Below are 15,015 nucleotides of genomic sequence, written 5' to 3' on the forward strand. Positions count from 1 at the left end.
TAGAAGCAGCGGCATGGGTTCCCCAACAATACACAACCCATCTCCTAAACTTGTGCACACCTAGCTGTGCAACCTAGCTTTTTCTTGATGACTTGAATCATAGAATCAAAGAATTTCAGAGCTAACAAGAACCTCAGAAATTAGGAAGCACAGTTCCTAAACTACTAAGTCGATCATCTGTAGTTCCCCGTGTGCCCATCTCAGGTAATGCGCTGCTCTGGGGCTGTGTTCTTCAACTATAAATCAGGAAAAGAGACAACCACGCTTGGTGAATTACCTTTAAAAAGAAGGATAGATCAAAACTGAATCAGCCGTGCCTGAGAACAAGAGGATTTCTTTCTCTTCGGAAGTAAAAACTTATACTTTATTACCATTTCACTTAGCCAGTTGCTCAAAGGCCTTTTTAGCTTCCTCCCACTTTCCCTTTCTGAATGGATTTGCTAGATAAGTGACCTCCATTTAAGTGATGTGATGGTATACAGGCTGGCAATTTCCTTCACAAGGTAAAATCAACCCCGGCTAAATGGAGTCTTCAGACAAATGAAGTGCCATCATTACATCCAGCTTTTCCTATTCTGTGCGCTTTTTCAAGCTGAAGTTCAGTGCTAGGTACAAGTTTCCTTTCTCTGGACATTAGATTTCAGATGCCTGCGATGCAGGAAATAAGCCAAAGGCCCCTGAGCTATTAGGGATGTAGCTAACACAGGGCATGCTACCTTTCCTGCTAGAAAAGGAACACCTTCAGAGAAACAAGTTTCTTAGTTAGAAACTTACTAAGTTCTCTTATCTGCATAAAAATTATCCAGTACTCTTATCTGATTTTCTTAAAGTGTTTGATGATAGTCAGTAAGAAGCAAGACAGGTTAAGGAGACTGCTCAAGCCACACTAGAAAGCAAAGCTCACTCTCCCAAAGCGTTCAGATTATGTTTGTACACATACAGATGAACACGTAGATGCAGACACACAGATTCCTCAGAGGATAAGAGCACACCAAGAACATAAGAGAATTCTACTGTAATACTTGAGCCAGAATTTCTACAACTTTGAGGGAAGCTTAAACTTGCCATTTCCCAGTCCCCAAAACCTAAGATTTAAGAAAATGATAATATTTTCAAAACATTTAATACTTTTCAACAAATGAGTTACTTGGCTGATTTAATACAAAGAATATGCAACTTCTGAGAATCAAAGACTATGCCTGGGTTGAACGGGTTATTCCACCCTTCGGAGATGAGTTCATTTTGGGATCTAGCAGGTTTAGGAAGAGCTTCCTGGGTGGCTCAGCAGTAAAGAATCCACCTGCCAATGCAGGAGATGTGGGTTCGATCCCTGTGTCGGGAAGATCCCCTGAAGGAGGGCATGGCAACCCGCTCTAGTATTCTTGTCTGGAGAATCCCATGGACAGAGGAGCCTAGTGGGCTATGGTCCATGGGGTGGCAATGAGTCAGAGATGACTGAAGCAACTAAGCACAGCACACAGGTTTAGGAAAATGACTCCACTGCGTGCAAACACCACTGAAGACAGACGACTTGAGGAAGGCACAGTGAGAAGAGCAAGACCTTGCTGAGACAGCACAGGGCCTGGGCCACAGGCTCCACTCAGCACCTAGAAGATGCCCTAAAAGAGCTTTTTTAGTGACACAGCCCAAGGGCACTACTTGGCTAGTAACCCTGTCAGATACCCAAGCTGCATAGCACCCTTCATTTGTGTCTTTGAATCAGTGAGCAAAGACAGATGTGACAACGGCAAGGCAGCAAAACATGGTCTCTTCACTTTTTCTGATGAAAAGCCCTGTGAGCATGGCCCGTGTCTCCAAAAGGGTATTTACCCTTCAAAAATGGCTAGACAGGGACTTCTCTGGTGGTCCAGTGGTTAAAGCTCCACACTTAAAATGCAGGGGGTACAGGGTCAATCCCTGATCAGGGAACTAGGATCCCATATGCCACTCGATGTGGCCAAAGAATAAAAAATTTTTTTTAAATCACCATATATTTTTAAAATTAATTTAATGACCTAAATTTTTATTTCATTTTCATTTAACTTTGTTTAATCTTCTAATTTTCACATAATTTCCATCTAAAACCTCAAACTTTTGAGTTTACATTTTACTGATAAAATGATTTTCCTGAGTTTTTCTAGGTTTTCCCTCATCTCACTGACTGTAAATTCATTAGTTGTAGAGACCACGTTATAGGCCTTCTTTCATTTTGCCAGTACAGGGTGTGAACTAGAGATGACAGTGTGATAAGCATTCCTGAATGCACTTAGTCGCTCAGTTGTGTTTGACTCTTTGCAACCCTTTGGATTGTAGCCCTCCAGGTTCCTCTGTCCATTGGATTTTTTAGGGAAGAACACTGGAGTGGGTTGCCATTTCCTCCTCCAGAGGATCTTCCTGACCCAGGGATCAAACCTGCATCTCCTGTGTCTCCTGCATTGGCAGGCAGATTCTTTACCACTTGTGCCACCTGGGAAGTCCATTCCTGAATGAAACTGCTTGAAAGGAAATTGCCAAGTTGAGTACACCATTTTCTTTTTCCAAAAAGATACCACGAAAGAGTGTTCAACAGAACAAGCCCAAACATAAATACCTGCATGTACTGCTTTTTTGCATCACTTCCGCCCTGTGATAGCCAGACAGCTTGCAAAATCCATCATTGCTGTACACGATAGGCCAGTCCACTATCTGGGCATTCCCCAACACAAAGTTAGTATCTGTTGAAAAGAAAAAAAGAAGAAGAAGAGGGCACATGAGGCAAGACATTATTGAGATTCAATGAGGACATAAATAATAACCAATCCAGGTATTTTTTGTTTCCCCCCAAAATAGTCTCTTGAATAGGAACTGACCCTCTGAGGAACACAGAAGAACAGAGCTCTAAGACTGAATATTTGGAAAGCAAATGCTGAACTGGAAAGCAAATGCTGAGGTTCAGTTTAGTTCAGTTCAGTTGCTCAGTCATGTCTGACTCTTTATGACCCCATGAACTGCAGCATGCCAGGCCTCTCTGTCCATCACCAACTCCCAGAGCTTGCTCAAACTCATGTCCATTGAGTCAGTGATGCCATCCAACCATCTCATCCTCTGCCATCCCCTTCTCCTCCTGCCTTCAATCTTTCCCAGCATCACGGTCTTTTCCATTGAGTCACTTCTTTGCATCAGGTGGCCAAAGTATTGGAGTTTCAGCATCAGCCCTTCCAATGACTATTCAGGACTGATTTCCTTTAGGATGGACTGGTTGGATCTCTTGCAGTCCAAGGGACTCTCAGGAGTCTTCTCCAACACCACAGTTCAAAAGCATCAATTCTTTGGTGCTCAGCTTTCTTTCCAGTCCACCACTCACATCCATACATGACTACTGGAAAAACCATAGCTTTGACCAGACAGACCTTTGTCGGCAAAGTAATGTACTCCAAAGGAAGCATGCTTAACCAATCAACCAACGTTTCCTGCAGAAATCCACTGATTTCCATAAGACATATTCAAGTCCTAATTTTTCATCTCAGTGAGAGTATGCTAACATGGAGCTAGCGAGAAACTGAAAGTAATTTCTTCTGAGTTCCATCCAGCATTTTAGCTTGTCAGTCTTTGGGGCAGAAGCGACAAATTGGCCTTATTCACCCTGATTAGCAATTGCCAGTCCATGGAGGAGAAGGCCTCCTTAGAGAGGCAAAGGGGACAGCAGCAGAATGCCTCCTGGAACTCACAGAGCAGAGATCCTTCTTCTTGGTGAGGAAGTGACTAGATCCCTAATACTGGGGCTCTGTGCAACCTGATCAAGATGCCAGACAATGACAAACCTTACTGATTTGAAATCCTGGAGCCACAGAAGGCACAGTTCAGACCTTTCATGGAGCACTAGACCACCATTCACTCAAGATGCAGGGATTAAGTAAGCCAGATATGTTTGGTTGTAGGGCATGTTCTCAACACTTTCTATATTTTTAAAGATCAAAAGTGTTCAATACCTTTTGTGCTCAGGAAATCAAGTATTCCTTTTCTCTTTTCAAGACCTTAAGCAAATAACATCCAGAACTTAAATATAATCATTATTTTGGCTTGACGCTTTCCTTTCCACAGAATAATCACCCCTTCCCCACCTCCCCCTACCCAAAAGGAAGCAAAGAACACCCATACAGACCCTTCCTTTGTTGGAAACCAGAGGGGGTTATTTATGCATGTACTCTATGTGGAGTGGAGTAGTGGTGACATGCAACATCTTCATTTAATTGGGAGGGTAATTTGGCTCTAGTATATCGCAGATTATTCACAGTATAGGTCATCATCCTTTCCTATCCATGTGAGAAGGAACAGAGGAAGGAGACACAGGAGGAATAGCTAAATATAGTAAGCTACTCTTTTTTGTGTGACATTTGGTTTGTTTATTAACACTTGCAAACATTTGAGCGCTTTCAGATTCAAGTGGGCAGTTTAGCTGCCACCAGCTTTGAGAAGCCTCTCTGCAGTGCTCCAGCCACACAGACAGTGTACCTGGATACCTGTTCCTTTCTGGTGGTCCAAAAGGTGGTGTTGGTCCACTGTGCCCTCACTATCTGCTGCAGCCCCTCCTGGTGAAAGGTGACGTCTCTGCTGGGTGGTCTCCACCACCAGGAGAGCTGAAAGCTAAAGGGTCTGTAGCATGGCTTCCTTCCCTAAGAGAGACCTTACCTCAGCCAGATAGGCCCCACACACCTGAGCCTCTGCCAGTGGACACAAGCGGGAATGGTAGATGGTCATCTGGTGAATGCTCATCCACCCCTTCCCGCTGTGAGAGCAGGGCTGCGTCCCTTACCCTGCCTGCAGATGCTTTCAAGGGCCACCTGGGGCCCTAAGCCTGACTCCTCAGTCTAGGGCAGGTGCCATGGCTCCTTCATTCCTTACTTGAAATTTCCATTTGCTCCAAGTAATCAGAGATCACCTCTGTATTGGAAGTAAGACTTCTCACTGAGAACCCCTGGGTGTGGCGATGTGGGCACACTGCTAACCCCATGGGCTACAGCACTTGCAGCCAACCTCAGCCTCAGAGGGTCCGAGATTCAGCATCAGATAAAACAATATTGGTCCGATGGTCAGAAGCAGCAGAATTAAAATGAAAGAGCTTATTTATTTAGTTATTAGCAATGGAAGCGATGCTTACTGTCAGCCTGAGCAAGCATTACAACTCAGGGAGAGATTCATTTTATGAACATTCAAAGCTTCAAAGTTCTAACCCCTGACTGAATTTAGAGAGTGTCTATTACTTCTTATTTGTTCAGTTTCTTTCTCTTTGCTGAAGATACATGCCTATGTACATATCTGTTGTGATACACACATTCATATGAGGTACACAGTAATCTACTCTTAATCTACTCTTGAGAATGCTTTGATATATTGAAAATGAACAGAAAATAGCACCTTCATAAAGTGTATCTACAAACCCGCTAGCCTTATAAATACACCTTTAATAAAAATCGATGGCTGGTCTTTTCTTCTATCCCTCCCAGACATACATAAGTACTTCAGATTCCCACTAGGTACAACACACAATGCAAAACCCTGGGATATCCAGCTTGACAAGACATGGTACATGTCCTCCAGGAACTCACCAGGATAAAGAGGCATGCATACAACTAACTAAAGAAACAGGGAATAAAATGATTAACCTGTTCAAGGGAGGTAAAGGATTATATCTCAGAGTGGTCATGAATGAACTTGCTTTAGTCTGGAAGGATGAGTAAAATTTGGTTAAACATTTTCAATGCCTAAGATATAACTACCACAGATGATACAAAAAACAATAGATATAGAAATGAAAATATGATGCCTGCCTTCAGTGAACTCAAGAAGGTGTGGGAGGAAGGGAACATTCCAGGCAGAGGACCCAGCATGAGCAAAGGTCTGGAGGCATGCGACAAAAAGCAGACTAATGGAGACAGACAGGAGCCAGGAAGATGGACAGGAGAGGAGCCTGGAGACCAGATGGGACAGTCTTGAGTGTCAAGGGCTTCTGACTTTATTCTGGAGACAGGTCATCCCTTTGTGTTGGTCTTCTCTCCCTGAAAAAAAAACCCTCACATTTCTTGAACTGAGCCACTAAGCCTTAAAATAAGTACAAAATTCACTGAATTACCCAAGCGTTTGTGAAGTCGAGTGGGTTTAACTCTCTCTCTTGTTAATGCCTAAAACTGTAATAATCTCAGAAGACTTAGGCAGGAGGGTAAAACTGAGTGAACTTTTCATGGGTAAAGTCCCAGTAAGACTATGTGCTGAGAGGGAGGAATAAATAATAGTTTAACTACATATGTTTACATTTCTTTCCTATCTTAGGCCACCCTAAAAGCAAATTAATTAAAAGGTAAACACACATACCAAAAAAATAAAGTGAAAGGAGAAGGAAAATGACTAGGAAACAGAGAAGAATTAAAAAAAAACAACACATAATTAGTAGACTCAGAAAGACTCGAGATAATATATCCATAAAACAAAAATAAGATGTGGGGGGTGAGTGAGGAAGACTCATTAGAGAACAAATGAACAAGTAAATAAGAGCTCCCGTAAATTAGAACCGAGTAACAATTTAAAATTCAACAGAGAGAGACATAGGAAACATAAGAAAAAAAAAATAAGACAAACAGATCAATCAAGAAGAACAGCATGCATCCTAATAAGAACAGCAGAAAGAACAGCACAGAATAGGATAGAAGACATTTTTTAAAAATTAAACTACCAAATGTAGGATAGAATAACAATATTTCCAGATGCGATCTTCAGATAAGAGCTGGGAAATTTATGTCCCATATATCCTTTCTCAGGAAGTTAACTTGATGTGTATCAGCAAAAAGAGGGTGTAAAGCAAGAAAGAAGACAACATGGGAACTAGGGGAAGTGAAGTCGCTCAGTCATGTCCGACTTTTTGCGACCCCATGGGCTGCAGCCCGCCAGGCTACTCCATCCATGGGATTTCCAGGCAAGAATACTGGAGTGGAGTGCCATTTCCTTCTCCAGGGGATCTTCCTGAATCAGGGATCGAACCCTGGTCTCCTGCACTGCAGGCAGACTATTTACTATCTTAGCTACCAGGGAAGAATGAACTAGGGGGAAAGTAGCTCCAAATATAGAAAGCAGGGAAGGAAGCTGCTATGAAGTATTCAATACAGAATGGTTACGAGAAAAGAAGTTCCAAAATAGACTTATCTAGAGATAAAGGGAGTCAGGATCTAATGATATTCTTGATAATTTGGAATAACATAAAAATTTTAGTAAAGGTATACAATTTGAGGGGCAGGAAAGGAAATTAGAAACAAAGAAAACAAAAGCTGTGCAAGAAGGGAAGCCAAATCATACTATATCACATCATGGTCATCATGCAAACATCTTATTAAATTCCAATTTTTAAAACCAACATAGTCAAAGTATGCATGGAATATTTGACTGTAAGTATCTCAATAATCTCATCAATTCTAACCTCATCAGTTCTGTAAAAATACAAACGATAAACTGAGAAAGAGGAGAACAATCATCAGATGGTGTCTAGAGCTGATTTAATTTTTTAAAAGGTATAAGTATTTCACTGAGAGCTGCAAAGATAACGAATAAGGGAGTAATATAATTATATTAGGAGGAGGGATAGGAAATAGATAACGTGAGCTAAAAGCTCAAATAAATTAACAGAACTCAACAGATAATATCTAAAATTGGTAAACCTGAAAATAGCTACAACGCGTGTTATTTTAGAGACACAGGAGAAACTATAAGAAGTAACAGCTGTAATTAGAAAACGTGGACTCCAGTGAGCAGGATGGGTGAAAAGACAGGCATAGGACAGCTGTTTTCTTCATAAGCTCTTCAGCTTGGTATTTTTACTCATGAACGTATACTACTTTGATAAAAATAAGTATATTCTTAATTTTTAGTGAATTTAATCAGAAGAGGTTAACTTACTGATTAAAATTTTCAATTACTAAAAAAATGAGAATGGAATATAGTTAAAGCTCCAGATATCACTGTAATTTCTCATAAAAGTAGTCTGGTCATCTTTTAAAGGTATTCGTTATTCTCAAGCACTCCACGTGTTCCTGGGGTGCATATTACAGCCTTCTCCGGGAAAAATCATGTACACTAGCATCTTCTCTGACTTTAGAAAGGAAACATCTGTCCACTGACAGATGAATGGATAAAGAATATGCGGTATACACATACATACACACATGCGCACAGTGGAATATTAGCCATAAAAAGGAATGGAACAATGCCATTTGCAGCAACACGGATGAACCTAGAGATGATCACACTAAGCAAAGTAAGTCAGAGAAAGACAAATATCAGATGATATTACTTATATGTAGAATCTCAAATATGATACAAATGAACTTATTTATAAAGCAGAAAAAGACTCATAGAAAACAAACTTACGGGAACCAAAGGGAAAACGTAGGAGGAAGGGATAAATTAGGAATTTGGCATTAGCACATATAAACTACTATGTACAAAACAGATAAATAACAAGGTCTGACTGTATAGCACAAGGAACTATATTCAATATCTTGCAATAAACTATAATGGAAAAGAACATGAAAAATTATAAATATATGTATAACTGAATATCTTTGAGTATACCAGACACTAACACACCATTGTAAATTAACTATTCAATTAAATAAACAAGCAAATAAATAAGTAAAACAATATGCCTTGGGAGAAAGAGAACTCCCTCTTATCCACAGACTTGGAATGAATGAAAGAATTTTAGTTCCAGTCACAAAGCCATTTGCTTCTAACACCAGAGAATCCAAGCATTTAGAAATTCTTTCCTCTTCCCCACTGCATCCATAGCACACATGTGTACCCTGCTATGGTTGGCTAAAAAAGAGCATATTCAATTTATAAGATACAAATGTGTACCTGCATGCTAAGTCACTTCAGTCGTGTCTGATTCTTTGTGACCCTACAGAATGTAGCCCACCAGGCTCCTCTGTCCATGGGATTCCTCAGGCAAGAATACTGGAGTGGGTTGGCATTTCCTCCTCCAGGGGATCTTCCCAACCCAGGGATCGAACCTGCCTCTCTTACATCTCCTGCACTGGCAGGCGGGTTCTTTACCACTAGTACCACCTGGGAAACCCATAAGATACAAATAAATAACCTATAAATTACCTTCCAGAGTACAATCTCTGAATTTGTAAATTGGGGGATTACCCACACAAATAACAGCTTCCTAGGTGGCGCCGATGGTAAAGAACCCACCTGCCAATGCAGGAGACATAAGAGACACGGGTTTTTTTTTGTTTTTTGTTTTTTTCAATTTAAAAAGAGATTTTTATTGAAGTGAATACATTACATAGGTATAAGGTTACTGATATTTAAAATTAAAATTAATAACATGTTAGTTCTCTTATTGTTTTTTTTTCCATACAAGTTTTTTTTATTTTATTTAACTTTACAATATTGTATTGGTTTTGCCATATATCAAAATGAATCTGCCACACAGGTATACCTGTGTTCCCCATCCTGAACCCTCCTCCTTCCTCCCTCCCCCCTCCCCATACCATCCCTCTGGGTCATCCCAGTGCACCAGCCCCAAGCATCCAGTATCATGCATCAAACCTGGACTGGTGACTCGTTTCATATATGATATTATACATATTTCAATGCCATTCTCCTAAATCATCCCACCCTCTCTCTCTCCCACAGAGTCCAAAAGACTGTTCTATACATCAGTGTCTCTTTTGCTGTCTCATATACCTGGGTTGGGAAGATCCCCTGGAGGAGGAAATGGCAACCCACTCCAGTACTCTTGCCTGGGAAATCCCATGGACAGAGGAGTCTGGCGGGCTACAGTTCATGGGGTCGCAAAGTGTCAGACATGACTTAGTACCTAACAACAACAACAACATTACTTTATTGAATGAAATGTCATGGACTTTATCATTTTACTCAAGAAAAACTAAGCCTCTAAGGACCCACTCAGTTATAGCAGGGTAGAGTTGGGGTTTGAACCTGCTCTGCTGCTGCTGCTGCTAAGTCGCCTCAGTCATGTCCAACTCTGTGCGACCCCATAGACGGCAGCCCACCAGGCTCCCGGATCCCTGGGATTCTCCAGGCAAGAACACTGGAGTGAGTTGCCATTTCCTTCTCCAATGCATGAAAGTGAAAAGTGAAAGTGAAGTCGCTCAGTCGTGTCCAACTCTTAGTGACCCCATGGACTGGCAGCCCACCGGGCTCCTCTGTCCATGGGATTTTCCAGGCAAGAGTACTGGAGTGGGGTGCCATTGCCTTCTCCGTGAACCTGCTCTATCTGACTTCAAGATCCATGTTTTTAATCATTATATTACATAGTCTCCTCCTTATTCCACTAAGTACTAAGATCAGACAATTTCTATGAAAAATCTTTGTAACACATTAGATTTATGTACCTTTCTGCTAAAATACTAAGTATAATGAGACATTTAATTGATGAGTTAACTATCATTACTGCCATCATATATTATGATTCTTCCTTGTGATACACAATGATGCCCACAGGAAATATTGACGTGGGTAGAACTAATTGCTCTTCTACTAAATGCTTCAGTTCTCCTGTCTATTCAATGTTTTTCTCTTCCCTCACTTGCAAACTATCACTTCTTACTTTTTAATACTTAGTGTGCCATCCTATTTCTAGAACAGTCTTCTTTCCACACAAATGATAGAAGAGGGGAGACGTTGTGCCCGGCTCCCTTTTGAGACTCAGCGATGGGAGAGAACTCTACACTGGTGACTCAAAGGTGCTGATCCTGCCAGCACCTAGAAGGTTCCAACTGCTCCACCTCTGCTGTGGCTGCCTAAGCAGATGGTTGTCACCTTCATGTCAGTGATGACCATGGAGATAAAGACCACACCTCATACTGTCCAAGCCTAAGATCAACCTGAGGGCTCAGCAAACTATCAGGGGTGAGCTACAGAGCCAGTGAGAGCCTCGATTAGACCAAGTTTTATACACACACACACACAGAGCATGTGGGGTTGGGGCAGAGCACCAAGTTCTATTCCATCAAAGACAGAACATAAGTCCTATGGGTAGAATGAGCGTCTAAACACTCATCAACTGAGTTACCTCCAAAAATGAAGTTGCTCGGTCGTGTCTAATTCTTTGCGACCCCATGGACTGTAGTCTGCCAGGCTTCTCTGTCCTTGGGATTTCCCAGGCAAGGAAACTGGAGTGGGTTGCTATTTCCTTCTCCAGGGGATCTTCCTGACCCAGGGATAGAACACGGGTCTCCTGCATTGCAGGCAGACTCTTTACCATCTGAGGCACCAGGGAAGCTCAAGTTACCCCAAAAGACCACCTAAACTGGAAGAGTTTGAGATGCTAACTGGAAACTTCAGAGTCCTCCCAGAACTGATTTCCCCTTGCCAGTCAGTGTGGTGGGAGCCTGTGAGGGAACTAGAATCTGTTAAAATACAGAAGTGAACCTAGGTATGTCTGAGTAAATTTGCCATTGTGCCTCTAAAAGTATATCTGTCATAAGAATAGACAGGCTCAGAAACTTAGAATCTCCTGAAAAAACAAACAATCTCCTCTGGTGCAAGGACTCCATGACAGCACTTTGCTAAGCCAAGGCTCCTTAATCCCTCTAGGAGGCTGGCTGTATTCCCACTGGTTAAGATGCCAAATAAGTGGGCTCTAAGGAAGTGACACAGGTCTTCTAGCCAAATGCAGAGATATGCATTCCACATCCAACCATAAACGACTCTGGGATTACTTACCATTTTCCAAACTCAATAAATGAAAATTTATTTTGAAGCCAAGCAAAACTTAATTGGGAAAGTAAGCCACTGCATGGAGAAAATATTAAAATATATATAATCTCCTGAGACTGCATCAGAATTGACCAGACCTGAGAAATTCCCTTGGCGGTCCACCAGTTAGGATGCTAGGCTCTCACTGTCGAGGGTCCAGGTTCACTCCCTGGTGGGGGAACTAAGATCCCACAAGCCACATGACATGGACAAACACTCTCTCTCTCACACACACACACACACACACATTCTCTCTCTATCTCTCTCTCTCTCTCACACACACACACACACACACACACACACACACACACACACACAACTGACCAGGTCTGGATCTAAGAGATTTGGAGATTTTAAACTGAGAAATGTTAGGATATCTGACATTCTATATCTATGAAGACAGCATCATCACCATCAAGACCACATGTATTAATACTCACCCATGAGGTACGCAGGGCACAAGTATTAACTGATTTTTATAGATCTTATGAAAGAGCTTAGGGGCTTCCCTGGTGGCTCAGCAGAAAAAAATTTGCCTGCCAATGCAGGATATGCAGGTTTGATCCCTGGGTCAGGAAGATCCCCTGGAGAAGGAAATGACAATCCACTCCAGTATTTGTGCCTGGGAAATCCCATGGACAGAGGAGCCTGGCAGGCTACAGCCCTTGGGGTTGCAAAAGAGTCAGACACAACTTAGAGACTAAACAATAACATCAACAAAGAGAACTTAGCAAATCAAAGGAACTCTTTCTGTGTCACACGTCTAATAGAGTAGGTGCTGTCTCATATCTAATACTCTAGTAGTCAAGGCTACCCAGAGAAACAGGAGCAATAGGAGATAGCAATAAGAGAGAGAGAGAGACAGAAAGACAGAGATTTATTATAAGGAACTGGCCCATGTGATTATGGATGCTGACAAGTTCCAAGGTCTATAGTTGGCAAGCTAGAGACCCATGAGAGCCAATGGTATAGTTCCATTTCAAGTCTAAAGGCCTGAGAAATAAGAGAATTGATGGTGTAAGTTGCAATCTGAAGGCTGCCAGGAGCAAGACCACAGAAGAGCCAATGTTTCTATTCAAACCCAAAGGCAAGGGAAAAAAAAAAAAATCTCCCAGCTCAAAATCAATAAGGCATTCCCTCTTATTCAGGGGTGGGTCAGTCTTTTGCTCTATTCAAACCTTTAACTGATTGGATAAGGCCCACCCACATTAGGGAGAACAACCTGCTTTACTTGGTCTACTGACTTAAATGCTAAACTCACCTAAAAACACCTTCAAAGAAACATCCACAATAATATTTAACCATATATTTGGGCATCCCATCACCCAGTTGACACATAAAATTTACAATCACAAGCACCAAAGCCAATGTTCTTCACTGTATACCATTCTGCAACAATCTTTAACAGAATCAGCAGAACCAGAGCTTACAAATTCTGAGACTCCCTCAGAGTCCTTGGAGATACTCTGGGACTCTAGGTCTGGCAGAACACAGTGACTCTATAAAGCTCTATTTTAATAAAAGGCTTTTATAAAGGCAACACTTCTCCTTTTACACCTAGGCTTTCACTGAGGTGTCCACTCACCCCCAGAAAGAAATGTTGTAATGAATACTTTTGCCTCCTTTCTCCATCTCCCTCATTTATATCTCCCTAAGTAGATTCATCAAGCTATCAGTAGGCATCTCAAGAGCAAGAGGCATCCACTGTGTGTCGTGGCCCCTCAAACTAGTCTGAGCCCAGTATGTAGGGAGAAGACAGAGCTTGAGTTAGAGCTACTTGTCTCCTCATAAGACACACATCCCACCTGTGATGGGTCCTGCCAGCCCCCTGCTCTATCAGCTCCAGATTTGTGACCTAGGAGAAGGTCAGTAACTCACAGCCTAGAAGCCAAAGCCTAGGCTTGAGGAGGAAGACAGATGGCACAGCCATGTTCTCCAATCTAGTTTAACAATAAAAAAGCTGATATTGTATTTTGACCTTCATCTGGCTCCTTCAGCCAGTCTCAAATGAGGATAAAATGGTCTCTGGTGGCTCAGACAGTAAAGAATCTGCCTGCAATGCGGAAGACCTGGGTTCAATCCCTGGGTAAGGAAGATCCCCTGGAGGAGGCATGGCAACCCACTCCAGTATTCTTGCCTGGAGAATCCCATGGGCAGAGGAGCTGCCGGGCTACAGTCCATGGGGTCGCAAAGAGTCAGATACAACTGAGCAACTAAGCCACATATACAACATATGAAAGGGATCAAACCCCTAATATCCCAAAGGGCACTGAGAGGTCATTTGCTTTCCTGCCTCCTGGCACTACTGAATCACACTGCTAAGAGTCTTTACAAACTCCCTACAAAGCAAGAGACAACACAATCCCTTCCAGAACACCAACAGTGCCTTGCAAGACCTTTTCACTTTCTCTCTTCTTAAAAAAAAAATGATTTTTAGAAAGACCAGTCCTTTACCTGTGTCAGACTGTCAATTCTATGGTAGCTGGTACAGTCAAAGCATCACTATAAACAGCTGAGATTCTACTGGTGGCCCCTGATAAACCATGGCTCCTTGCACTCATGCTTTTCGTGTATGTGGAGGTATGTTTGTGTGTGTGTGTGTGTTGTCATCGAATGCAACAACATGAATGAATCTCAAAAGCATGCTAAGAGCAAGAATCCAGCCTTTAAGGGTACATTCTGTATGATTCATTTATATGACATGAGGGGTGAGGGCAAGGGAGAGTTGCAAGAGTACAGGGACCAAAATCAGATTCAGAGTTATCAGGGCCCTTGAGTTCATGCTTTTGTTTTGTCCCCTTGAATCTAGATGAGTCTGTGACATGCTCTAACCAACACATTGCAATAGAATGGATGTCACTCCACTTTCATAAGCATTAAGGCCCAGCAGTTTCTGCTTCCATGCTCTTGGGAGCCCTGAGCTGCTATGGGAGAGGTCCAGCTACACTAGTGGAGAGGTCATATGGAGACCCTACAAGCAGAGGTCCCCTAGTGAGAACGAAGCCCTGAAATGACATGTAGAAGCACCAAGGAGCCCAATCAACCCAATCAACAAACCCAGTCAACAAAGAAAGCCAGTGGGAAGATGAGGGGTAAGTGCCACCTTATTAATTCACCCTCCCCAGCAATCCCTAGGTGCCCAGAGCACCATTTGCAAGACGAACACTGGAGACAACAACAAGGTGGGCTCAAATGGAAGTGCTGTCCCTGATGAGGGTGTGGGTCAGTCACTTCAGCTCTGTGAGTCTCTGTGCGGGC

General features: G+C 42.3%; 1 protein-coding gene across 2 annotated transcripts in view; it reads right to left on the bottom strand.

The window, feature by feature from the left end:
• KCNH1 (potassium voltage-gated channel subfamily H member 1) overlaps positions 1-15,015 on the bottom strand; it is a 432,755-nt gene that overhangs the window by 400,118 nt on the left and 17,622 nt on the right. For both annotated transcript variants that reach the window (XM_045165647.1, XM_045165648.1), the window contains exon 2: positions 2,591-2,714. In XM_045165647.1, coding sequence (XP_045021582.1) covers positions 2,591-2,714 — 124 coding nt within the window. The remainder of the gene's footprint in view (positions 1-2,590; positions 2,715-15,015) is intronic.

The sequence above is a fragment of the Bubalus bubalis genome, chromosome 5, assembly GCF_019923935.1.
Source record: "Bubalus bubalis isolate 160015118507 breed Murrah chromosome 5, NDDB_SH_1, whole genome shotgun sequence".
In the NCBI taxonomy this organism is placed as follows: domain Eukaryota; kingdom Metazoa; phylum Chordata; class Mammalia; order Artiodactyla; family Bovidae; genus Bubalus; species Bubalus bubalis.